The sequence below is a fragment of the Zonotrichia albicollis genome, chromosome 15 (assembly GCF_047830755.1).
Source record: "Zonotrichia albicollis isolate bZonAlb1 chromosome 15, bZonAlb1.hap1, whole genome shotgun sequence".
Classification (NCBI taxonomy): domain Eukaryota; kingdom Metazoa; phylum Chordata; class Aves; order Passeriformes; family Passerellidae; genus Zonotrichia; species Zonotrichia albicollis.
In genome coordinates this window covers 414,849-439,371 of record NC_133833.1, presented here as the reverse complement: position 1 = coordinate 439,371, position 24,523 = coordinate 414,849, and the positions used below count along the sequence as shown (strand labels likewise).

Here is a 24,523-nt window from a genome sequence, read left to right as displayed (position 1 = left end):
GGAAAAAAAAATTTATTAAATCCCTGTTTAAAAGAGCAGGGGCAACTCAAATGTGAACTCAAGTTGGTTTGGGTGGGTTTTATTTTTTTACAGAACTAATTCTCCCCTTTGTTTAATACAAATGCTTCCAAGTCCCTCCATGACCCTTCTCACTGGATACATGGCAGTTCAATGGACCAGGTAAACAATTGTGTCCCCAATGTCCCTTGTCAGGCCGTTCTCAGTGACACAGACGTGCCTCTGGGCCAGGTCAATGTGGAAGATGGCTTGCTCCAGGATTGGAGATTTCCCTGCTTCCTCTTTGCCAAGCACTGGAACACGGCGGGGGCCAAGCACGGGATCATCAAACCTCATCAGCTTCACTTTGGAGAGATCTGCACAGAGAGAGCAGCTGGTCAGGCCCTGGGAGCCGCACACAGGCACAGCACCCACAGGGTTAACACCCACAGCAGTGCTGAACCCCTGGAACTTCCCACCTGCTCCAAGGAAATGTATTCTCATGGGAATACCTGTCCTGCTAAGGTTTGCACCAATACAACAATGTCCTTCAGGGGTTACACAGCCAGTTACCAACAGAAATGGGGATAAACCACACAGAAACACCAGCTCCTAATACCACATCCCAAGCCCTGAACTTGCTTTGTCTGGCTCAGGAAAGGTCTGAGTAGCTGAACAGTTATTCCTCATTTTCTGAGGAATGAGCTGCAGAGACTGGGAGGAAGAAGAGGGTGAGAATTGATTTCAGTACAATTTCCCATCAAAAGGCAGACTAATAAGACTGCTAAGCAGACCAGGAAGCCTGAGACCCTTCAGCTGGGCCTTCCTGCAAGTGCAGCCTTGCAGCCCTGCGCCCCTCGGCACACGGACACCCCCTGGGAGACAGAGCAGTCCCTGTTTCACCCCCTTCATTCCCAAAGCTCTGCCCAGGAGCGGGCAGTGACTCCCAGCCCTGCACCCACAGGGCTGTCCCACGTCTGTCACAGCACTGGCACAGCCGTGCCCTGCACTGCAGGCTACCTTTGATGCCCCTGTCCATCTTCATCAGGCGCCTGACGATGGTCTCTCTGTTGTCCCCTTGCCTGATGTCCATTTTGGTGGAGAAGTGGCCGTTGCAGGGCTGAGGGTTCACCAGGAACACGGACACGCCAGGCTGTGAGACACAACACAGACCTTAGAGCAGAACGTGCTCGTGATCCCTCAGCAGAAACATGCAACTACACCAAATAAACATCTGCTGGTCATGCATCTTCCAGAGGGACCAGATCCCTTTAGAACCTGCCTGGCCATGCTGGACACCAGCACTGCCCAACTCTAAAATGCAGCCCAAAGTGTAACAATTGTTTAACACATCTTTAGGGAATACATTTTTACTTTGCAAGTAGAAATATTCATACATGATAAACATTCATGTCTGATCAAAGTTTTTAAATGGCATATTTAAAAAAACCCAGACAAAAGTAAAGTTTCAATTTAAGTTTTTTAATTAAGTTTTCAGATTTTCAATACCTGAATTTCTGATTTTACCTCAGTTCTGAATACAGAAAATGGTTTTCCAGGACAGCACTCTTCTTTGATTTTATCTTCTGCTTCAGAAGCAAACTTCACCTCAATGTGATCCAGCTGTAAAAGAAAAAATCGGGGAGGAGGGAATAAGCAGGAGTTTATTGGCTTTAGAGGGAGCAGCAGAGGCTACAGCCCCATCAAACAGCTGCTGCTCCAGCCATCCCAATAAATGCCAAGTAGTAGGTGCCAAGTCTGTACCAACCTCCAGGGAATTTGTCAAATAGACAATGTTCTCCATGAGCACTGCACGCTCATCAAACTCCAGCTCGAGATCAAGAACACGAGAACCATTTTTCTCCAAGTTTTCCTGGGGGGGGGAGGGAAAAAGTATTAAAACCCTCCAAAGGCTGCAAGCAAAATGATGCTTCAAAATGGCAAACTATCCACATTAGTCATGAAAAGAATAGGCTTGTAAATCCAAGAGCTCTCTGCTGGCACAACATTAACACTGGAGCAATAATTTTCTTGTAACAGGGCTGCTTCTTCTACAGGGAGCTGGTGACACTGATGGGAGGAGTATGAGCAATTAGAACACATTTTTAATATAGGACTGAAAAGGTGTTTGACATTCACAGTTATTTAAATCCCTACTTAATGTGCAGGTTGAGAATTCACAAAATCAGTCAGCATTTCAGTGGTATTTCACAGCAGGAAGCTCAGGCTTATGACCCAGTTTAAAATAAAGGACGAGCCCACAACACCTGGACGTGCTCACAGCGAGTTCTCTGCAGGGAAATAACAACCACTTTGTACGTTAACATAAAAGTAACTTAATTAGTCCAGAAAGCCAGCAGCAACAGTCACAAGAGACACAGTATTAAAGGCAGTATAAAAACCACACGATTTTTTTTTTTTTTTAACTAAAACAGAACTTCCTCTTTGGAGTTTAATCTGTCCCTGCCTGGCTCTCACATGCTGAGCCAGCTGTCTCCTTTGAAGCTCTGCTTTGTCAGCCTCAGCATGGTTGTGGTTTCCTGGTTTCCTCATCAGTTTAATGTGAAAGATTCCCTTTTAACATGGAACTGCTTCCCTTTGTAAATCACAGAGGTGCTCCTACATTTCAGCCCTGCTCTGATGAGTAGGAAGCACAAGCTGAGGTGCTCCTTGTACCCTGGAATTGATGAATAATTGCTCAGGGGAGTCTGAGCTCAGGTGTTTCCATGTCTCTGTGGGAAATAGGCTGCTGCTCTTTGGAAGCAAAAAGAAGGATTTGAGGTAAGCCTCAGCTCCTTCCCCACTTGCCCTGGGATCACTCACTGCTGCCAGACTAAAGACACCAAAACACAGCAAGGTTTCAGCCCTAACTCTGGGGACTGAGAGCTTGTCTGACCTTTCCCAGCTGCATCAGTGGATCTAACACATCCCACTGTTCTTACAAACTCACACAGGAAGCTCCAGAACTGCTCTGTGCTCTCTGCTCCTCTGAAGATTTCCAAGCTCCCGTGAAAAGGAACAATCAGAACAACCCCACAGAGAGAGCAAAGAACAATTACACTCCTCATGACAAAGCTTACAAAGAGAAGTAATTATTACGTGCATTTCAAAAATCAAGCTAAAGCTTAAGGACAAAAAGGGTTTTTTTTACACTCATTAAGATTTTTTTCCATTACTAATCCCTCTCAATTTCTACAGATCATGAAAAGTCATTAAAAAGGTTTTAAATCATACACTGCAACCCCCACTCTCATTTTTTAAAAAAATTTGTTAATTCTTTGCTTCTTGGCTCTCCCTAGTTGTTGTATTGAATTTTCATCTGCAACAGCAAGCAAAAGAAAGTTTCTTTAAAGAAATGGAAGCCAAGATTTTCATAGGCTTGCATGACTCAGGGAAAATAATGGACTATCAGCGTATTAAGTGATAAACATAAGAATTACACACAAAATTCATAATTCCATTCAAGGCTCAGAACAGTCTGTTGTTTCCTCCCTTACACATACTGCAATCAATCAACTCTTGGCCTTATTCTCAGCTTCCAGTTTCTGTGTCTCCAAAGCAACACTTGACTCATTTCAGCATGAAAAACTGGAGAAGTCAAATAGGATAAATTTCAAATACAGAGGGATCCAGGCATGTTTGGAGCACAGGTTGCATCACCCACAAAGCACAGAAAGCACCAAGCCTCAACCAGATCCAGAGCTCACCTGGGCTAATTCACACAGAGACATTTTTATTATGCAGCTCTTCCAGAGATGTAGAAGATGTTTATAAACAAACCCTGGAAGATGACAAATAAGCACAGGGCAAGGGGAAGACACTGCAACCACAACAGCCTTTCCTGTAGCAGAATTGCCCCTCTGACACCTACCTTAACCATGGCAACAAAAGGCATCACCTTCTTCATATACTTCTTCAGCTCTGGCAAGGCGTTCAGCTCACTGGCAATTACTTTATTATCTGGCAGCTGACCTCCACTGCCCTAAAACAGGGATGAACAAACATTAAGGAGAGCAGCTGTCATGAAAAACTTGCCTTTCAATATCATGTACCTTTCCTGCTTTCCCATAAATACCAGCAAGGTTTGTCAGCATCATTGATTCCACAGATGGTTTTCTCATCCTTCTGAAACCCAAACAGCATTTAACACTAATACAGAAAAAAAGCCTATACAATGCCCAAAGGTGAAAATACCCCCAAGAACAAATCCCACACGAGGAATGTTGGTTTATCTCATTGCCACAACTGGAATAGTCAGGACTCCTGACTCTATCAGCTACAACCCTGGTGTGTTCAAGCTGAGGATGGTCCATTGGGATCCCAAAAGCCACTCTCAGCAGTTTTCCCATGTCAGAAACATAATCCTTCTGTTTTCTTAATATATTTCTTCTTATACTGACTTATTCCAGCTATTTCTTGTGACACTGCTGAGTGGTTTACACTTACTCAAGGACTAGAACAAAGCTTCTAAGCCCACTTGCAGAGTAAGGCAGCAGTAGTCTGTCAGTCAACCATGTTTCCTCAAAAACGTGCTTGTAAAGAATATTTAAAAGCTAACCACTTACAATTGGAAGAAACAACAGAGCACAGGCATGCTTTTTACTCAGATTGTCAAAACCAATGAAATGCAACTGTCAAACCAATAACAGTCTTTGGGACATTTTCATTAAGCATCAAAACTTAATGGACAGTTGTAAAAGCATGAAGAAAATTAATCTACTGAAATAATTTGGTAACAAGGTGCAGCTTATAAACTTTGCACAGATGAGCCCCCAAAGAGCTGGCAAGCAGCTGGAGGGCAGAGGAGGGGAGGAGCACCTGGAAGTGCTTGCGCAGGACGGACAGCGTGGTGTGCTGCCAGGGCGGGTAGCTCTTTGCCACGTAGATGGTACAGTGGGAAGGCTTCTGGGAAGGCTCTTTTGCACTTTTCTGAGGAAATAGAAAACAATCAGGAAGGGGTCCCTAGGCAATAGAGAATTTCCACGCGCACACAAGCAGCAGCCTCACCTTTCCCTTGGCAGGGGCCATGTAGCTCTTGAGGCGCAGGCGGAGCTCGTGGGCGGCCTCCATCAGGTACTGAGAGGAGCGGATCAGCACCTCGTCCACGGGCCCTGCTGCTGGCCACGAGGCCCTCATGATGGACTCAGCCTTGGGGCAGAGCACACAGCAATGCACTGAGGGAACACACCCTGGCTGCTGGGCTCCCAGCCAGTACAGCTCCATTGCAAAAGAGTTCAGCCAGTGTGGACTCAGTGAGCACCCACCCATAACAACCCAAAGGAGGGGCACACAGACAACAAGCACTGCCAGTGTGGTCAGGATTATACACACAATCACAACTACCACACGCCTAGGGAATGCCACCTACAAGCAGAGGGCTTAAAAAACATCAAAACTAAGCTTTATGCAGAAGTGTAAGCCTATTGCATTGTTACACTAAATTTTAGACCTCCTTGTAAGCAGACAATGATAGTGACTGTTATTAATGTTGCACACATCATCACAGCAACAGGCCAGCTCCCTGCAGTCACTGTCCCAGGGACAATGAGCCAGTATGACTTCTTGTGTTCTGACATATCCTTTCTACTTGTACACAAATATCTGTAAGCCTGACATGGTGTTCCTGAAATCCATAGAAGCTCAGATGTGAATCAATGGCAGAACTGAAACGCCAGTACCTTCCCCAGCAGGGCCCAGATGTGCTCGCACAGGTGGGGGCAGATGGGAGCCAGCAGCAGAGTCTGCACCTCGATGAACTGGAACACCAGCTCCCTGTGCATGCCCTCGATGGCCAGCTCCCGGTACTTGTCCTTGGCTGCCTGCAACAACAGCACAGCCTTCAGCCCTCTGCTGCAGGGACACACACACACACGCCTGCAGGCTCCAGCATGCCTTCAGAACGTCAGCAGCTTGTCATAATCCATTATTGAGTTCTAGGAACTGTACTTTCCTGAAGCACCCACATGTGACTCTGCCAGTCAGCCACTGGATTTTTGCATTTATGTGGTACTTTAAAAAACTGCTTATTGGCACAAACATAAAAGACAAAAACATCCACAGCTGTGTATCAGGTGCTGTCATCCCAAACAACTTACATACTAATAAGAACTAAGAAAAAGGCAATGAATATGATCTATCATTACACATAATTCAGCCTATTTAATCCTGAGTATCTCAAAGCAGCCACATGAAGGAGTGTGTGTAATTCATTAAATGGAGCAGCATGGCTCTGCAGACACTCTGGAGACATGGTTTATGGAGGATATCAAAAAGCACTATGCTTCCAAACAATTTTGTTGATGCATTTTCTGGCTTTCTTATGAAGAGTCCTTTATCAGGAAATATATAAAGGCAACACTATTTTTAATAGTGTCTTTTTCAAAGCAGCTTCTTGCTCATATTAGATATCAGGACTATTTTGCAGAATTGCATTTGCTTTCCTCTGGACCTTTGTAAACTGACACAAGCAAACCCCTACGATTCCACATTTATTCCCTTGAAGTACTCTTGTCTTTTGACACAATTCTGATTCCAATTCAGCTGTATGATTAAGGACCAGAGTAAGAAGGATTAAAAGAAATCCACTAAGTGACAAATACCAGGTGTCATTTTCTTACATCTCCTACCTGAAACTCAAAGAAGCCAGTTTTCAGAGCTTCCTTAAACATCATCTTCTCATAATTTTGGTCTGTCTTCATTATGCCTGCATTCATCTCACTGGTGAGGGAAGTGACAACATCAATACAGCACAGTCTGTGTAAAACCGTCACCAATGCAGCCAAACCCCATAACCCATTCAGGAATGAGCTCTGTTTTATGAAATTCATTAATTTTGAGAAAAAATAACTACAGGATTCCTCCTTGCAAGGAAAAACCTGAATCCAAACAGTACTATTAACCTTCATACCACACCTGGCAAAGACTCTGTCATTGAAGGTGCTGGCTGGGCCACTCCTCAGGCTGTCTCTGTTTGCAATCATCTCCTTCACCCACTCCACCCATGTGTAGAGACGAAGAATACCAGCATCTGCCATGGCTTCCACAAAGTTGGCATCTTCAACAGTGTCTCCAGCATCAGCCAAGGCCAAACGCATGCCTGAAGAACAGGGGATCAGCTGCCAGGGCTGGGTGCCCCCAGCAGGCCGATACCCATGGAGTGCTGTGCCTCCTGCCCCTGTGACAGCTCCCTTCAGCTGGTTAACAATTGCAAAGCCAGGTCACAAACTGCCTGGCCAGCCAGAGATGCCCCAAAGGAGGCCCTTCCCCTGGGAGAGGGACACTGCCCTCCTTGGGAGGGGACCAGGCAAACACCAGAACCAGGAGCCCAGCACGGTCCCTGCCCAGAACACAGGGGCATGGCAGCAGCATGGCACACATGGATGCACAGAGCACAGATATGCACACAGCCCATGCACACCAACAGCACGTCCTGTGCTCTGACCCCCCAGTGAATGCAGAGAGCTCAGCCCCAGGAGCAGCTCCTGGCTGAACCAGGTGTGCTAACACACATCCCAGTCTTCCATGTGGAGTCCAGCTTTTCCACAAGAACAGGTGGCAAGTGGCAGATTTATTGCCATTCAATACTCCAATAAACTCCCTTGAGAGCAAAACACTAATTTCAGTCATTTTGGCATAATTGACAATCAGATGCAGGTCAGAACGCACTCACCATCTGCAGAAAACTTGTCAACAGCTTGAGTGAGGGTGAGGAAGTTGCCTGTCGATTTAGACATCTGAAAGAAAGATAAGAGTGTTTGTTTTCTCACACATCCCCTGTGTTGGTGGATAAGCAAGACAGACCCAGCAAGGGTTTGGGCAAACAATTTTCTCATGAATCACAGCAAAAAAGCGTTTTGGTAAATCTGAATGAGGTCTCACAGCAAAAGCAGACTGAACTCTGCATGCACTCAGCAACAAAATATAATCCCAGAAATTCCCTAAGTTAAACTTAAATATCACTTTAAAACTGGCAGCTTCAGATCACCATGTATTGATTTTTCAAGAAGAACTCCACTAGGGTTTATTTCGGGTTTTTGGATTCATACAGACAGTCCCCAAGGCCTAATTCCTGGGTTCAGGCACCTGAATTCAGTGTCAGAACTTGCACTTATTAGTGAGCTATTGCCCCAAACTTTTTCCTCTCACTGCACCTACTCCAATGCTCTAAAAATGTAAACTTCACTTAAATAAATAAATAAATATTCTGTATTACTCGAAAACTTAACAGAAATCTTCACTGAACTTTCCACTAAATTGGTGAGCCCACACAAGAGCCGACTGAAGAGAAAGTGCTGCCTAAAATCACAGACAAGGCAGGTCTTTAATGAATGAAAAACTGGAGGGCACTAATGAAGAAATGTCACTATTTCCCCTGCTTACATCCCAAGAAGAAGTTTCCAGTCTGGCTAGCAAATGCCTATTTTGACAACACAAAGATCTCACTGTACCTTTTCGGAATTGAGGAGCAGATGTCCATTGGCTCTCACAGCTACTGGCCATTTTTCCCTGTTCAAAGGCAAGATACAAATCTTTTGGCCAAGTAGATACATTTTCTCTTTTAAAAATAGGAACAAACATTTTATATTCCAGTTTGAGATGAATGCCTTGAGTGGAATCTTCAAAAAAAATACCTAAGGGTTGTCTTAAATATATTAAGGAGTGTCTCTGAAGATGAAAAGAACTACAGTGTAAAGGCTAAGGATTATCATTGCTGAAACACAGGGCAGGGAGCAGTGCACCTGCAATTACAGTTCATTTACATCACCCTCCTCTGTTCAGATATTTTTAATTTAAAGGCCAGTGATTGGCACTGCCCAAGAGCACACAACAGTGCTGGGTCCACATTTCTACCCATGAAGGAAAGAGATATTGAACTATCCACAATCGTCTTTACTATACACCAGAAACACATTTTTCCTATGTACAGCTTTTCCCTAAACCAAAATTCTAGGGAATGCAAACAGTATCTTCACCATAAAAGCATCATGTAATGGACTCTCAACCAGTCCTGCACAGCCCATGGGAGTACACATGGCTCTTTTAACATCCTTGAGAAGGAATTAAGGAGACTTAATGATAATGCCAAATGAATTCCAGTGCAGGAATGCAACTCAACACTGGGAAATGCATAGGAGGAGATAATGCAGAAAAACCAGGGGAAATAATGGTAGAAAAACTTTCTATTTCAATCACTTCTGTTATATAAGTGTATAATAATAATGGTAAAAAACCTTTCCATTTAATAACTTTTGCTATAGACAACTGTATTAAAGCTGCAATATGAAAGAATACATTTTCAACACAATTCTAAATGTTGTAGAGTCCAAAGGCCATTAGCAAATGTAACAGAACTGCAAAGTCTCCAGCCTTACCTGCCTCACATCCCAACTCACCTTTGCTCTGACCACATGGCCACATGATTGTAGAGGTAGTACGACAGGTGATTTGGAACAAGATCTTTGCCAGAAACTCTGAGATCCACAGGATACCAAAACTCAAACTCCTCCTTCAGCTTATCCAACTTTTCCTTTGGAATCTCAGTTTTAGGGAACGGAGCTGTCTTGAAGAAGATGTAATCCCAAACCTCTTTGGTCATTTGATGCGCCCTGCACAGAATCAGTCCCACATTGCACAGTCAGTAAAAGCTCCTCACACATTCTAGCACTTTCTGCAAGGCAGCTTAAACCTGTGGCTCCATTCTCACAGCACAGTCCACCTGAGCAGCAAACACACAGAGAGTGCCCAGGGCCTTTACCTGAGCTCAGGTGATAGCTCTGTGCTATGCACAGAGGAAACGCGTTCTGGACCCCAAATACTTCCAGAACACATTAAAAAACACCTCCGATGGTGATCTGTACTACCAGTCCAGAAAAAATCCTACAGGCACAGTTTGGCTGGTTTGGTTCTGGCAGTTCTTGTTCCATGTTTTAAATTCCTGTGCTGTGACTGGGCTTGTGTTTGGTGCCAAATTCATTGTAACTGAAGGTGACTGAAAGGATGGGCCATAAATCCCCTTTTCCTTCACACCACAGAGCAAGTATCAGTAAAAAGCATTTTCCAAGGCTGCTAGATGTTATCTACTTGCATAGGAAAGCACTCTAATTGTACATGCTTAATTACATCAAATCTGTAATTCAGGGACCAGGATGCTCACTTCAAAGCTTGTTTCTAGACACGACTAGCTCGTGCATAGCTTCTCTGTAATTAGAGAGGTTTCAGCCCAAATGACAGCCTTGCCCAGTCTCAGAGGTACTTCTGTAAGAATCAGAATCTTTACTTTGGAAATGGTTTTCAGATTAGTTACAACATAAAGTAAGAAAAGCTTCCATTCCAATATGTAAACTGCTCCAGAAACTAGTCCATAAACCACACAGAATTAGAGCAGATGATTCAAGGCACAATCTGAAGGGTTTTTTCAACTCCAGACTGAGCTGTACTGTCTCGTCTCTCTGACCCCTATCACCATGCTTCAAAAGTCACTCCAACCAAGAGGCCACATGCCTCCTCCCCCTTGCTCTGAAGACTTCCACAGACAAGCTGTGGATAAAAGATGGTTCTGAGCTTCCAGGAGAGTGACAGTGACAAAAACCAAGAGCTAAATCCTACTCCCTCTGTACACTGGAGCCTCCAATTTATTGTGGTGCACAGCAGTCTCAGCAAGCAGACACCCAAGCAGCCAATCACCCAAAAACCTGCCAAGGCCCATTTCAAGGCAAGTCAAACAAGCATAGAAAAAGGTGATTTACTCTCCACACAGTTCTTCCAGAAGTGCTTTCAGAAGCATTTTTCCACTCTCTCTTCCTCTCACTGTCTGTCAAACTCCTCTCTTTCCTTACTGCCTCTCTCCAAACCTGTTCTAACTCAGCTCATGGCAGGTTAAGTTTAATAAAGACACTTTTCACACACAAAAGCAAAGACTCAGCCTCCTTGGCAAGTCTTTCTGCAGAGCAATTCAGGAGATAAGCATACCTAATTAAACAAGAGAACTTCGTGGTTCACTCTCCTTACCTGATGCCCAGAGGAGACTCTCCTTGGCCCCTGAGGTTCCCCCCCTGCAGCAGGTGAGCCACGGTGTAATAGGCCATGTAGATGGTGGAGTCAGAGAGAGACTCAATCAGCCACTGCTCATCCCAGGGTAAGCGGGTCCCTGCAGGGGAAGGCTGTGTCAGGCACCCAGCACCACCCTGATCCCCACACACAGCAGCTGATGGTGATTTCCAGTGGAACACATACACATACATTAGTACATACACTAGCACTCATGCTAATGGGTTTAAAAAATATTTGGTTTAAAAATTAAACTATGCATTTGAAAATTTTACTCAAGGGCAAACAGTTGCTGATTTTCAACCTATTTCCTGACACAGCTCAGCTCAAGAACACCTGCTGTGGGTTACAGTGCATACTTAGCAGCTGGCCCATGTCAGGCTACACAAGATAAAGGCTAATCAGGATTCAAGGAGAAAACTCAAGAAATGGTATAAGCTTCCTCTTCTGAGGTCCCTTCCAAATCAATGACAGACAGAAAGCTACCAAGATGCTACAAAGACTACCTGTAGTAGTGCAAATATTACCAGCCCCATGCAATTCCAACAAAGCACACCTTCTCTGGGATGCTGGGCCAAGATACCAGTTGGACAATGTTGCTTCCACAGTTCCCTGTATCACTGGGGATGTTATATAGCACTTAAGCCTTCCAAATGAAACAAGGAGTACCACCCTTACAAAGAACCAGCCGAGAAAGGAATGTTTTACCTACCTAAGCCATATGTCCTGGAGCACGCATGCTCTTGTAGCCAACCTAAGGTAGCTTCAAAATTTCTCCTAGTCTCTTCACAGAACCTGTAAGAAAGAAGCTCTTACTGCCTTCAGCCATCTCAGACCCCCAAGAGCAGCAAAGTCACTCTCCTTTACAGGCACATTCATAACTCACGTCTCCAGATGTTGCAAGCACTCTGACGTCTGTTTCTTCCAGCTTGCTTCACCATAATCTAAATACCTACAGTCAGGAGAGGTTCATTGTAATAAAGCAATGGTGTACAATTGGAGCAACTTGGTAACTGCAGCTTTGTTTCACTCACCACTGGTCACAAAGGGCCACAACACACTCATCAGCAGATCTCGATATGACCTGTTTCTCAGGCTCCATATAAATCATGGCTTCACCCTAAGATTGAAAAGGCAATGGAAGCTGAGATTTAAGGACTTACCAAAGTACTGAAAATCCTGACAACTTACTAAAAAGCATCCCCTCCATTCTAATTTGGTTCATAGCATTTACTGCACAGCTCTCACCACTGCCCAAGCTCTCTGCCTCAGTATTCCCTCTGGTAAAAGGCAAGGCTTGACTCTGTAACTTCACTAAGGTACCGGCTCACAGCACTTTGTACAAAATGCATGAGGAAAAAGAGGACATAAGCACAAAATATTCCCCACCAGCTATGCCCCCTGACTGAAACAGCTCCTAGGAAACTCTGAAGGACAGAGGGAGGGGGAAAGGCAAAGGAAAATGGGATGCTGTGCTTCAAATCTACTGCACACATCATGCGTGCTGGTGCATTATTATCTGAACATAACAATGCCACAACAACAAGGGAATGATGACTAAATGCCTGAAGCCTCCTCTCACTCCCAATCCTCATCAGGGAGTCTCATTAGAGGGATGCCACAGTCATTGTTTGTTCACTGCTGTTTTCTGAACCAGGAGCCCAGCAAGGAGGCATTTGCACAAACATGTCTCCTTCACTGGCTTGACAGAGACTTGACAGCCCAGGTCCTACACTGCAGCATCCTCCCAGCTATGCTAAAGAATTAATTGGACCACCAGAACATGTCCTAGGGAGGGTGACAGAATAAGGCAGGGAACAAGGGAATTCTAATGAAGCTGCTCAGCCCACTCAGCCCAAGAACACCCGGTCCCTCTCTCTGCAGTGACCCAAAGCACCCTGAGGGCTGCAGAACCACACCAGGGGTTCCTCTGGTGACTCAGCCCTGTGAAAAGGACAAAGCAGACAGTTCAGAAGCAGCTGTGTGCACACTGCCACTTACCTTATCCAACATCAGCTTCTGAATCTGTTTCTTGACATCTTGAACTTTTTGTCCTTTGAATTCATCCACCAACATCACCTGCAAAGATGGGTCACAGGAGATTTTTTTAAATCAAAATTTAGCAAGAAACAGGTGCCATAGGTATTCATATCAATATAAGGAAGTAGCATGTGCTGCAATCTTTGACATGCAAAAAATAAGAGTACAGGTATTAGGTTTTTTTCATTATGTGCAGTCATCTTTACCCAAAAACAGTTTGTACACATGTCAGCATCCACACAGATGACAGACTGCAAAGAGTCAGAAATAAAAACTATTGCTTGCTTACAAAAGAACAGCTGAGAAATACACATGGTAAGCTACTGAGGTAAAGACAGGAGAAAAAAGAAAGAAAAACAAAACAAAACAAAAAAAAAACAAAAAAAAAAAAAAACAAAAACAAAAAACAAGCCAACCCGAAAACAAACCAAAAAACCTGCAAATAATAACACCTTCTCATTTCATATCAGTTTCCCTATCTATACTGACAACAAAATGGATCAGCTCCCCAGCAGGTGATCACTTGTTCAGAAACCAGGTTATAATGCTCAGAAAACACAGCAATGTGTGAGTGCAAACTTTCTCCAATTCTACATCACTCCTTCAGCTGCAGAACCCTACTGCAGGAAGAGTCACAAGGAAAAGTCCTTTGGGACTTTTTTGGGAAAACAGGACACTGTCCCTCCTTCTTGAGATTTTTTTTTTATTCTTTACCTGCCTTTTTTTTCTCCTAGTTGAACTCACCAACAAACCACTTACCAAAATCTTGTATTACTTACTCCTTCATAGAATCCTTTCAGGTACACTCTCTCCTTGGCCTCTGCAAGCTTCTCTCTGTCATTCTGGCTCTGGATTTTGAGCTCATCACAGACAAATGGAGCACAAAGGCTGCCATAGCCTGGGATTTCAATGATGGGCACCTGAGAATTAACAGAGGGCTGTCAAACCCCTCCTGCACCCCAGTACTCACTCCATACATTCACAGCATCCAACACAAGTTACACAGGGCTTACAACAGATGGCTGCAATTGCACTCATGGCCCAGAAGTTCTGGCAGCCCCAGTGTGACCCCTGAGCTGCCCAGGTGTGCCCCATGCCATGGCACCAGACAGAGCTGTGCCAGGACTGCAGCTGGCCTGTGGAACCAAGGGTATGCAGAGTTCTGGGATGGCTGTACCTGTAACCTGCATTTCCTAATGAGAACTGCCTCTGCCTCGAGGCTGTGCTAACAGTGAGGGATTTCAGCTTTTTGCACTGAGCAGATACCCTCCTCATCTGACCATGAGTGCATGAAGTTTTCATCAGCCAGCAGGTTACCAAGATAATGATGCATTCCATTTCCCAAAACAGTAACTCCTATAAAAATTGATACTTTCCTTTCTCTCTGAAATATAGCATAGAACAACAAATCTTGGTTGCAACCCTTAACAGACCAAATGTTGCAACTACAGGAAAGGATGAAAACTTTACGTTTTTCAGCTTTCAGCTGAGAAGGACTTTAAACAGAAACTCTGGAAGGGTTAGCACAGCTCCTGTTTTGTTTCTTATCAGTGAACGTAACATCCTGTGTGCTGTAGATGGACACATCTGGGTGCACTCACCGGCTCAAAGGGCAGGACCATTTCATCTCTGATGCCATACTTCACCCTCAGAGCCTTGAAAGTTGGAAGAAAAAAAGCAACAGACAGAAGTCTTCTAGATGCAAAGGTTTTTATCCACTCATAGTGGGTTTTTTTTACATAATGCTTTATTACAAATCAGACAAAGCCACTTCCCTGCCTTCTCACCATTTCTGACACCTGAGCTCAATCCTCATCTCATTTCCAGGTGATTCCTTGCCAAGTCATCTACATTTTTTAAAAGGGGAAAAATTGATATTGCTCTACCCTGAAATGAGTGGGCAAAAATTCAGTAGCCAGGGATAGCTATTCAGAGGCTGAGGTACTCCTACAGTTAGTAACAATCACTTTCAATCTCAATTTGAAATTGATAGAGAATCTTAATCTCATTTTTGGAAGTCATTTCCACAACAGGAATTCATTTCTGTTTCCCTGGTGCTCTTCTGTACCTTAACATGCAGCACAAGTTACATGATTCTCATTCAAAACTCAGACCTGAAGTCTGAAGAAAACCCCATCTGTCCTAGCCCAGGTTTAAACATCATTTATTTTTAACTGCTTTGATTTCAAGTTAGAGACAGTAAAATGCCAATTAAAGCAAGTTTCATTTTTGTGACTTCATATTCACTTTTGACCCTTTTCACTAGGGAAAGGAAACAGAAACAATTCAGCTAACAGACTGACCTGCTTCTTTTTCAAGTCTCTCAGTGCTGCAAAGTCATCTGGAGAGTCAGAGGGAACACTTGTCACCACTCCAGTTCCTGGGCAAAGGAAAGATAAACAGATGAAAGGATCAGTCCCCACACACTGAATGTCAGTGCCCATCCAACAGGCTCTGCTGCAGAATTACCTTTATCCTCCTTGATGGTGAGCATGGGCAGGGCATATATGACCTTGTAGGTGCTGAGGGGTGCTGAAAGTGCAGCACCCAGAATCTCCTGAGCAGGACAAAGGAACAGCATTACAGTAAATCAGGGGCTTTCAGCCTAGTAGAGTAAGCTCTCCTGGATAATATTCTTCCAATTTTCTGTACATTTTCCTGACACATTACAAACAAACTAAATACATTTTATATACAGATGGACAAGGAGGAAGTACATATGAAAATGTGTAGTACTATTTGAGACAGGATATAGGTTATATAATGGTAGGAAAGTCAAATACCAAGAAACTTAAACTACAAGTATGTAGAACTGGAAAAGCATAGGAAGCAGGAGGACAGTTTGCTTCCAAGTATCTGAAGCACAACAGCACTGAGGCAGAAGTGGCTTAGGAAGCCAGTGTCAAAAGTGACATTAAACAAAGAAAGCATATTGTCAAGATAGTCACACACTGACAGGAGGCAGTCAAGATGTAGCAGTCATCTTCTACCTCACTAATTTGCTTGAATTCACATCATGTCTACTAACAAAGGAAAAAAACATGTATTTTCTTCTTCATTCTTCAAGGCAAGATCAAGAAATATGGTGACAAGTTGTAGTGAATGGAGATCAAGGGATGCAAACAGCTGAAGGTGCTTTGTATCAGGATGAATGAACACCACTGATGACACTTGCACAAAGCACACAAGTTAAGGACAGCAAACCCCAAAATCACTGACATTCACTACTCGGCTAAGAAAGCTTCATTCACACAGATGTACTGGAAATGTCAGTACCAACAAAAGCCTTTTCCACATAACCCTTTCTAGCTATTGCTATTCCCCCTCCCTTTCCATTTAATCTTCCCAGCAAGCACAAAAGCCTTCCTTAACACTATCCTGTCAGCACATCATGCTGAGGGAACAGGAATGCATCTGTCCCCAGCTACGTGCACCAGGTTACTCTCCCAGCAGCAGCTCTGGCTTAGCCGCAAGGAAGCTGCCTGCTGCTTGCACCGTTTGTCACTAAAGATTTAGTCACTCCAAAGTTTCTGCAATCCCTGCTGTATGTCCTTTCCCATTCGAACGGCACCATGGCCCTGTAAGGCGCAGAGGGGCAGCAGAGGCCGGCCTGCAGCTGCAGGGAGCTCACCTCTCCCATGAGCTCCTTGACCACGGGCAGCACGCCGCTGTCGCGGGTGAAGCCCTGGTAGGACATGTTGCGCGCGGCGCGCTGCGTGCAGATGAAGATGTCCCCGCCGCCCGTCTCAAAGCCGATGTACTTCATGTCCGGGCGCAGCCAGCAGTTGGTCTGCCCAAACATGGTCTCTGGCCTCAGCGTGGCAGCCACCAGGAAGATGTTCTTCCCTCTCAAGCCACTGGGGGGAAAAGGTACTGGGTAAGTTACCAAAATGAAACCATCATGGCTCATACAGAACAGGCTTTTACACTAACATCAACTTCCAAGCAACGTTTCCTAAGAGACAGAAGTGGGTCATTAGTTCATTGTGGGTTTTCCTTTTTTTTTTCCTTTTCTTTTATTTTTTTAAATTCCTCCTTGAGGTCCTCACAGACACAGCAAATAGAGCTGGTCAAAATTCTGACCAGGTCTTTGAAGTGATGGAAATAACCAGGTAAAATTAAATTCTGCATTAGTGTTTAATTCAATGGTCAGTTCTGGCCAGGAGATAGAGCCCATCTGCCACTAGAAAGTCAAGACTTACCTCAATTTCGCAGGGTAAGGATCCAACACCTTCATTTTTATCAGCGTGTATTCTTGAGGCCCAACACCCTAAAAGACCCACAGAAAATGAATTCCACAATTAATAAGTGAAACTCACTTGAGCAGGAAAGAAAACAAATCCTGTAGGAGCCTAATCCAAACACTATTTAAGGTACTGATGCTTTCCTCAGAGTAAATCCTATTTCCATAAATATGAAAGGCTGTTCACTAAAATGCAGACTGCAGAGAGGTTATACTGTGCTCCTACAGCCAAAAACTTACTAGTCCCAGACACTGTCTCAGCAACATCTAAGTTAACAACAGCTTGTCTATTTAGTTTCAACAGATAACACAATGGAGTAATGCTGCTGGCACAGACTGCCAAACAATCACAGATACCAGCTACAATGTAAAATACTATCCATAGTTCCAGACTAAATCTGCTCAAGAGAGTTCATTCAATTTTCACATGCACTGACAGCTGAGAGCCAGTGACTGTACACATCCAAACTATGTTTTGCTGTAAGACATAACTTACATTCCATTTAGTATTTAAGATCATAAGCAATGCATGAAAATGTGAAGTTAAAACATTACCTCTCCTGTTTGCCTGTCATGATCCATGCAAGGCTGTCCGTCTTTAGGAGAATAAATTGTATATCTAGAAAAAGATTTTCATTTAGCAGTGAGTAAAATAGTGTATAGAGCAAGAAAAAAGTATAGCTCTCTGGGAAAAAAAGACCTCTTAATGGCATTTTCAAATTTTGTTCTGATCTGTTTTCATCAGTGCTAATGTTCAGTTTTCACAAGAGCTTTCAGAATTGACTGGTTTTTGTTTGGATTTGGTACCCAAGGGAAAACTAAACCTGGAAGACGAATCTCACATGCTTTGCTAGCACAACTGCACTTCACTGCATCAGCAGAGCACCAGCAAGGAACGATTTTGGTTTCTGGTGAGTTAAAAGCACACTCTAGAGACGTGTCACAGGGCTCTGTCTCTGGCACAGCTGAGCTTATCCACTCTCCCAAAAACTCAGAGCTGAGTGGCAGCTTACCGTTTGCCAAACTTAATCTTATTTCTTTCCTTTAGAGTAAGGAACTGCCATCGCACAAAGGAATCATAGTAGGGATTGACATCTGTTGTAATGAAGGAACGCCTCCAGTCCACCTGAAAATGGGCAAGAGGCTCCAGTAAGTAAGCACAATCAAGAAATCAGAGCAATCTCATAATACCATAACTATTACCTTAAAAAGAGCTTTCTCTCCAAAACAACAATGCAAGCACATATCCCATAAAGGGTGTAAGCTCAAATACACATCTGTGCCTGCTCTCTGAGCAGAGATGTCAGACTTGAGGTCCCTCCACTGACTGAGAAATTCAGAGGTTTTGTAGTAGTTGAAACCAGCCATTCGAGCTGCATTTCAGCACTGCCTTGTTTCATCACCTTTATTTCTCTCCATTTACAAAAATCTGTTGTCAGCAGGACGAGTACTTTTAGGAAGAAGAATGCTGAGATGTCAAATATAACTACTGTCAATACCAACTACTGATAAGTTAGCTCACATGGGAGCCATAAGTCACAATGTCTTCATTGGACTCATTTCCAGCTGTGACCACTGTACAGGGTACAAGCTCCATATAAGAAAGCACTTAATTATCACCCAAGACCATTTAATGTTAAATGTCTAATTCCATAGATATCAGAAACATTCTGGGAATTATGCTGGTATTGCTCAGAAAATCTTAAGGAGAAGCAGCACATTCACCAGCATAGTGACAATACAGGTATGGCTGCCTGCCTAACTGAGGTTGGGATCACCCAGAGTCACCTTCAATCCCATGCTCTTCAGATCCTGGACAGCAAGGGGAGGGAAATAATCCAGCCAGTGCTCAGCTTCAGAAAAACTGACCACTTCTTCGTCAGACAGACCTAAAGACTTCATGATCCCCCACTGGTATTTGGAAGAGCCAGTCTTGGCAGCAGCCTTGCTCTGCAAGAACAATTGGGATTAGGAAGAAGCCCCCAGTCTTGTCACAAGAGCATTTGCCTCTGTTAATGTTATGGTTTCTGATTCCAGACATACAAGTTAATACAAATATTCTCACATCCTCCCTCTAACAGTGAGAGTAATTGATTAGTTTCCATTCTACACCCTGTATTTACAGGGTTTCCATTCTACCATACCTTGTGTTCACAGTTCATTCTCTAACCCTTCTCTTCCCAACTGCCCCATGCCAATGCCCAAAACACCTGCAGAGGCTCTGCCACAACAACCTGGCAAGGAATTGCCTGTTGTCGAGGCCCTGCTCAAACCCATGGGTTTTTGCACCATGGGAAGGTGGACAGCCCTGCACCCCTGTACCAAAAGCCTTTGCTGCTGTCACTTTGCTCACTGTGCTTTTCCCAGCTGCTGTCCCTTGAGAATCTCCTGTCTCTCCCCAGCAGTGACCCAGGCAAGGTGACACCGTCTCTCCTCTAGAGCAGCCAGAACCCCAAACCCAGCAGCTCCAATGGGACAATCTCTTGAGCACACATAAACAACACACAGTGCATCTCTAAGAGTCTTTTCCCAGACTTGATTATTTGCTTTGCGTTGGAATACTCCCAAAATCCTAAATCTCATTTAAAAACCTGGTAAGTGAAAATAGTTTGGACGATTTTACTGAGCCTATCTAGACAGAACAGGTTAGACACCAGCTTAAAAAACAATAACAAGAACAGCAGGAATACACATGCTTTACCTCTGAGAAAGAAGGGCTAATTCCTACAACCTGCTTAGGAATGTTCCATGAATGGATTAAAAAAAAAAAGAAAACAAATGAGAGCATTATTCTGGATCTGATCTGTTCTTTCTCAGAAAACTAACAGGCAGTGCATTAGCTTACCAATAAGGGTCCATGCATTAACATGGTATCTCTGGAACCATGCAGCTAATGCATTTTTTCAAGTCCACCCTAAAGCTAACTCAGCTACCTTGGAAAAAACAAAAAAAATCTTTGTATTGAGGTTTCTGTGAGCCCAAAGGAGGAAAAACCTACAATGTGCACACTGAAATTTTGACAGTACAGCTCTCAGTCTAAGAAGGTTTGGTTTAAACTTTACCTTTTTGCCTTTTGCTTTGTCTTTGATGATAATTTCTTCCTCTTTTTTACCAGAATTTTCTTCCTCTTCCTCCTCCTCATCAGGAAATTCCGGTGGGCAACCATACAACTCCATTTCTCTTTTCAGCTTATCAGCACAAGCCTGAACAGAGTTATTGGGAGTGTGTCAGCCAGGGCACCAGCTGCATCCACAGACAAGGAGTGGGTTTTACTGATAACACGTTGCATTCCACACTTTAAACTTTTTTTGGACCTTGCATTAAGATCTAGGAGATCATGCCACTTCCATAACACCTTCCAGGGCAGGAAGAGGTTTACTGTAAGGATTTTCTTGCCAAGGAAAACATACAACAGGTAAAATTCAGTTTTCCAACACAGTCTTTTTTAGAGTGATGTTATAGCTCAAGCACAACACAGGTTTATTACAAATTCAGGTTCCAAAATACACTGTTTTGGTGAGTTTTTAAATAAACTAAGGTGCTGTTGGGGATGCACAGTAAGCAAGGCCCCGAGCAGCCTCAGGGATAAAAACCCCATCAGAAACAACCCCCCAGCAACTGCCAAGGTCTCACCTTGATGGGCATCCCCGTGCAGTGCAGCCCAAAGGGAAACAGGCAGCTCCTCCCCTTCAGCCTCTGGTACCCGACGGCGAACTGCAGGCAGGGAAAATGGAACAGCTGAGCCAGGAACGGCCGGGCTGGGCCAGCTCCTGCTCACACACAGCTGGGACTCCTTCTGCCAGGGCAGGTGACAGAGCCAGGGCAGCCCTGGCACGGAGGGGAAGCCGAGCTTGTGCCCAGGCCTGCCCCTGCGGCTGCCCAGGCACGGGCGTGCCAGGCTTCCAGGCTGGCTGCACCAGAGACCCACGGGTGCACAGCGAGCTGCTCTGGAACCCCAGCACCCAAAACCTGCCCCCACACAGGCACAGAGTCACCCAAAACCTGCCCCCACACAGGCACAGAGTCACTCAAAACCTGCTCCCACACAGAGCACAGCAACCACAAACAAAAGGGACAGGTCTCCGGTGAAGCTTGAGCCATTTAGCAGCACCTCCTAAAAATCTCATTTCAAAGAACAAACTGGGGAAACACCTGCAGCCCCATCTCATCAAATTAAATATTACATTAATAGAATTTCACTTCAGCTAGCAATATTCCTACTGAAAATGTGGGGGAAAAGGAAAGTTGAATAAGTCATTACTAAAGCTATACAGGAATTGACATGGCATCCTATTAGCTCAAAACTGAACGACAAAATCAGCATTTGTTCTAGAATAGTACTTAAAGGTGTCAGCAAAGGAGAATTCTTACCTCACATTTAGATAAGGAAAACGTGTGTCCCAGATGCAGGCGGCCATTCATGTAAGGGTAAGGAAAGGTAACAAAGTACTTCCCTTTGCTGAGAAGAAAGTCAAAGGATTAAAACACATAATGAGCTTTGTAAATGACCATCAGACAATACACAGCAAAACAGGTAACTGGGATGTTCAGCTATTATCAGCCCACAGTGATGTTAAAATATTTTCCTTGCCTGTAACATGAGTATTTGATTTTAAGGAGCTGATACACTAACAGGCTTTATCACCTTAAAAAATAAACACAAAAGTAAAGACCCACAGAGGACTGGCACCACACAGAAACATTGAAACAGATACAGCATGCTCCCAAAGGTAACAAATTCTAATCCTGCTTCTGCAAATTAATTACAGCAAAGGCTTAAAGTCATTTATTTAATCTCCCACGGTGTGAGTTCAGATGTTAAGGGCACACTGCAAGCAATCACTCCTTTCACAGGGATATATTGTTGCAGGGTGTTTCAAAGATGTATTACGTTGTTGGAACCCGAGCTCTCAAAGCAGCTGAGAAAATATTTACATTTAGCACACTGAATTTCTACGTCCACCTTTGTACTTCACGCCTTGTCTCTCCCCTTCACACACCCCCTCGATCCACTACCATGAAGGAATAAAGGCCAAGTCATTTGTTTGCCTGCAAAGTCTACAAGTTAAGAACCTGACACCTGTTACACCACTTCAGTTATTATCTTGGTTTAGTCTGACTTTCCCACACACCAAATATTAACCTCGTGGTACCAAGGTCACTGCTTTTCCAGCCAGAGACCTTCCACAGGATTAATGCTGCTCCCCCACAGCCCCCCACACCTGTGAGGAGCATGGATCCCACCAATTCCAAAGGAACTGTGCTTCCAGGCACGCTGCACATTCCCAGAGGACAAACGAGTCTCTCAGGGTTTACCCTGGGGCAGAAACAAGAGCAAGAGTCCCATGGCGTTCCCCAGAGCGCAGAGCACTCTCTGCACTGTGCAAGGCTCTCCCTCCATCCCTGCTGGGGCTGGGGCTGCAGCCGGGGTGACCGGGGGGACTCACCCAGGACCCTCCCCCAGCTCCACACAAGGACAAGAGGCTGCTCCACAGCACACCCGGGGTCTGTGCAGCACTGCTGTGCCCTGTGAGGCAGAGCAGGACACACCTTCCCTCAGAGGGAAACCTCCCCAGGGGGAGGGCTCAGGCACCCACTGCGGAGCCTCCTCCATGTCAAAGGGCACAAGTCACCAAAGAGAACTGCTGTTCAGCCCACAGAGGGTACTGACACTGCCAGGCAATGAAAAAGCTTCTCTCATCCTGCTGGAACTCAGCCACACACGTACCCAGCTTTATGTCATCAGCTACAGAAATGCCAACAACGTGTGAGCAAGTCCCTTCAGCCGAGCCATGAATACTGCTCATTACAATGGGGCCACATTTCCCCCCAGCAGACCTTGAATGAAAAGACATTTCAAGCAGTGACAAACCAAGTATAACCATACCTCCTCTGGTCCTTCCTGTCTGCAGCATTGACCTCAAACACTCGATCATGCTCCCACTTCTGCTGGACCTCTCTTTCAATCTTCTTCAGGAAATCCACTTTCGCTGTTCCTTTACGCTCCTGTTCAGAAGAGAAAGGAAGAGAGGTCTGGCTAAACAGGGTAAGAAATAACAGGACTGTAGCCCATCACAGACCACCCTGATCTCCTTGGGCAGGGGAAGCACTGCCCCAGGTCCCTGCAGCAGCGGTGGCTCTGCCAGCCCGAGATCCAGCCCTCTGAAACTGGAGCCGAGATCTGCAAGGAAAGCACCAACAACCATTTCCCACAGCAAAGGGCTCTACAGTAGCCAGGACACACACATACACGCTGGCCATCTTGCCAATAAAGAACAAACTCAGAGATCTCTGATCTGGGGAGGTAGAAGAGGATATAAATCATAGGAGAAAACTCCTACAGAACTCTGGTTTTATTCCAGACTCTCCATAAAGACATGTGGTGCATCCCCCTCTTGACGTACATAAAGTGGACACAGCACTCCCTATGCCAGGAAGAGGGCAGGTAACAGCTCTAAGTGTAGTTCATGGAGTTCTTCAGGTAAAGCATTCCAACCGATTTTCATTAAATCCGTGCTCAGTAGCCCTTCCTCTCATTCTTTTATCACATAACATATGGCAAGTATTAAAGGATATTATTCTTTCACCATATAACACACAGGAATTGCTAAAGGACACACGCATTACGGACACACGCATTCTGCACTCATAAAGGTTGAGGATGTAGTTTTTGCCCATCAAAACCAAGACACGCCTAAGACCTTTACACCACGGGGCCGCAGCCGCCGGCCAAAGGCCCCGCGCACGCCGCTATAGGACCCTCGTCCCGGAGAGGGCGGCGCCGAAGGGTGACCCTGAGGAGCGGGTGAGGAGCTCCAGGAGCGCCACGAGCCCCCGCAGAGCCCCAAAGCCGGAGCCCCGGCCTGGCTCCCGGACTCACCGCCATGTTGCCGCGCCTGACGGGCACCGCACGGGCCGTGCCAACAGCGGCAGCGCGCGGGGGAGCCCAGGCCGTACCAAGTCAGCTGGCGGGGGGACACCGGGCGCTTTTTGGCGTGCAGGGAGGGGAGAGAAGGAGAGCGGCAGGGAGAGAGAGCGGAGCGGTCACTGCGGGCACTCGTCCCGGCTGGGGAGGGGGAAACGATCCCGGTGCACCGGGCCGAGGGGTGCGCCCGCCGGCACGCTGTCCCTTTAAGAATGCCCCCCCCAAGATGTCGCCGCGGGTTCATGTGCTCGCTCTACCGAACTTGCTGGTTC

At 45.1% G+C, this 24,523-nt stretch overlaps 1 protein-coding gene across 1 annotated transcript; it reads right to left on the bottom strand.

Moving 5' to 3' along the window:
• Positions 1–53: 53 nt before the first annotated feature.
• LARS1 (leucyl-tRNA synthetase 1) lies at positions 54–24,405 on the bottom strand. The gene is made up of 32 exons (XM_074552510.1): positions 24,207–24,405; positions 23,214–23,332; positions 21,698–21,785; positions 20,960–21,040; positions 20,389–20,529; positions 19,115–19,276; positions 18,340–18,452; positions 17,882–17,945; positions 17,286–17,353; positions 16,715–16,940; positions 15,553–15,640; positions 15,387–15,463; positions 14,685–14,738; positions 13,863–14,003; positions 13,045–13,122; positions 12,078–12,163; positions 11,930–11,995; positions 11,756–11,838; positions 11,005–11,143; positions 9,390–9,602; positions 8,445–8,502; positions 7,667–7,730; positions 6,910–7,093; positions 6,624–6,714; positions 5,676–5,816; positions 5,005–5,145; positions 4,816–4,926; positions 3,869–3,979; positions 1,766–1,870; positions 1,525–1,620; positions 1,018–1,150; positions 54–374 (listed from the first exon to the last, which is right to left on the bottom strand). Exons 1-32 carry the CDS (start codon positions 24,210–24,212, stop codon positions 169–171), a joined length of 3,534 nt encoding a protein of 1,177 aa, XP_074408611.1. The 5' UTR covers positions 24,213–24,405; the 3' UTR covers positions 54–168.
• Between the last annotated feature and the right edge of the window lie 118 nt (positions 24,406–24,523).

Excerpts from the sequence above, each read along its gene's own strand:
- LARS1 (XM_074552510.1), bottom strand. Across the intron at positions 12,164-13,044 it reads AGAAGCTGATGTTGGATAAG|GGTGAAGCCATGATTTATAT; the intron begins GTAAGTGGCAGT and ends TTTCAATCTTAG. Across the intron at positions 375-1,017 it reads GATGGACAGGGGCATCAAAG|ATCTCTCCAAAGTGAAGCTG; the intron begins GTAGCCTGCAGT and ends CTCTCTGTGCAG.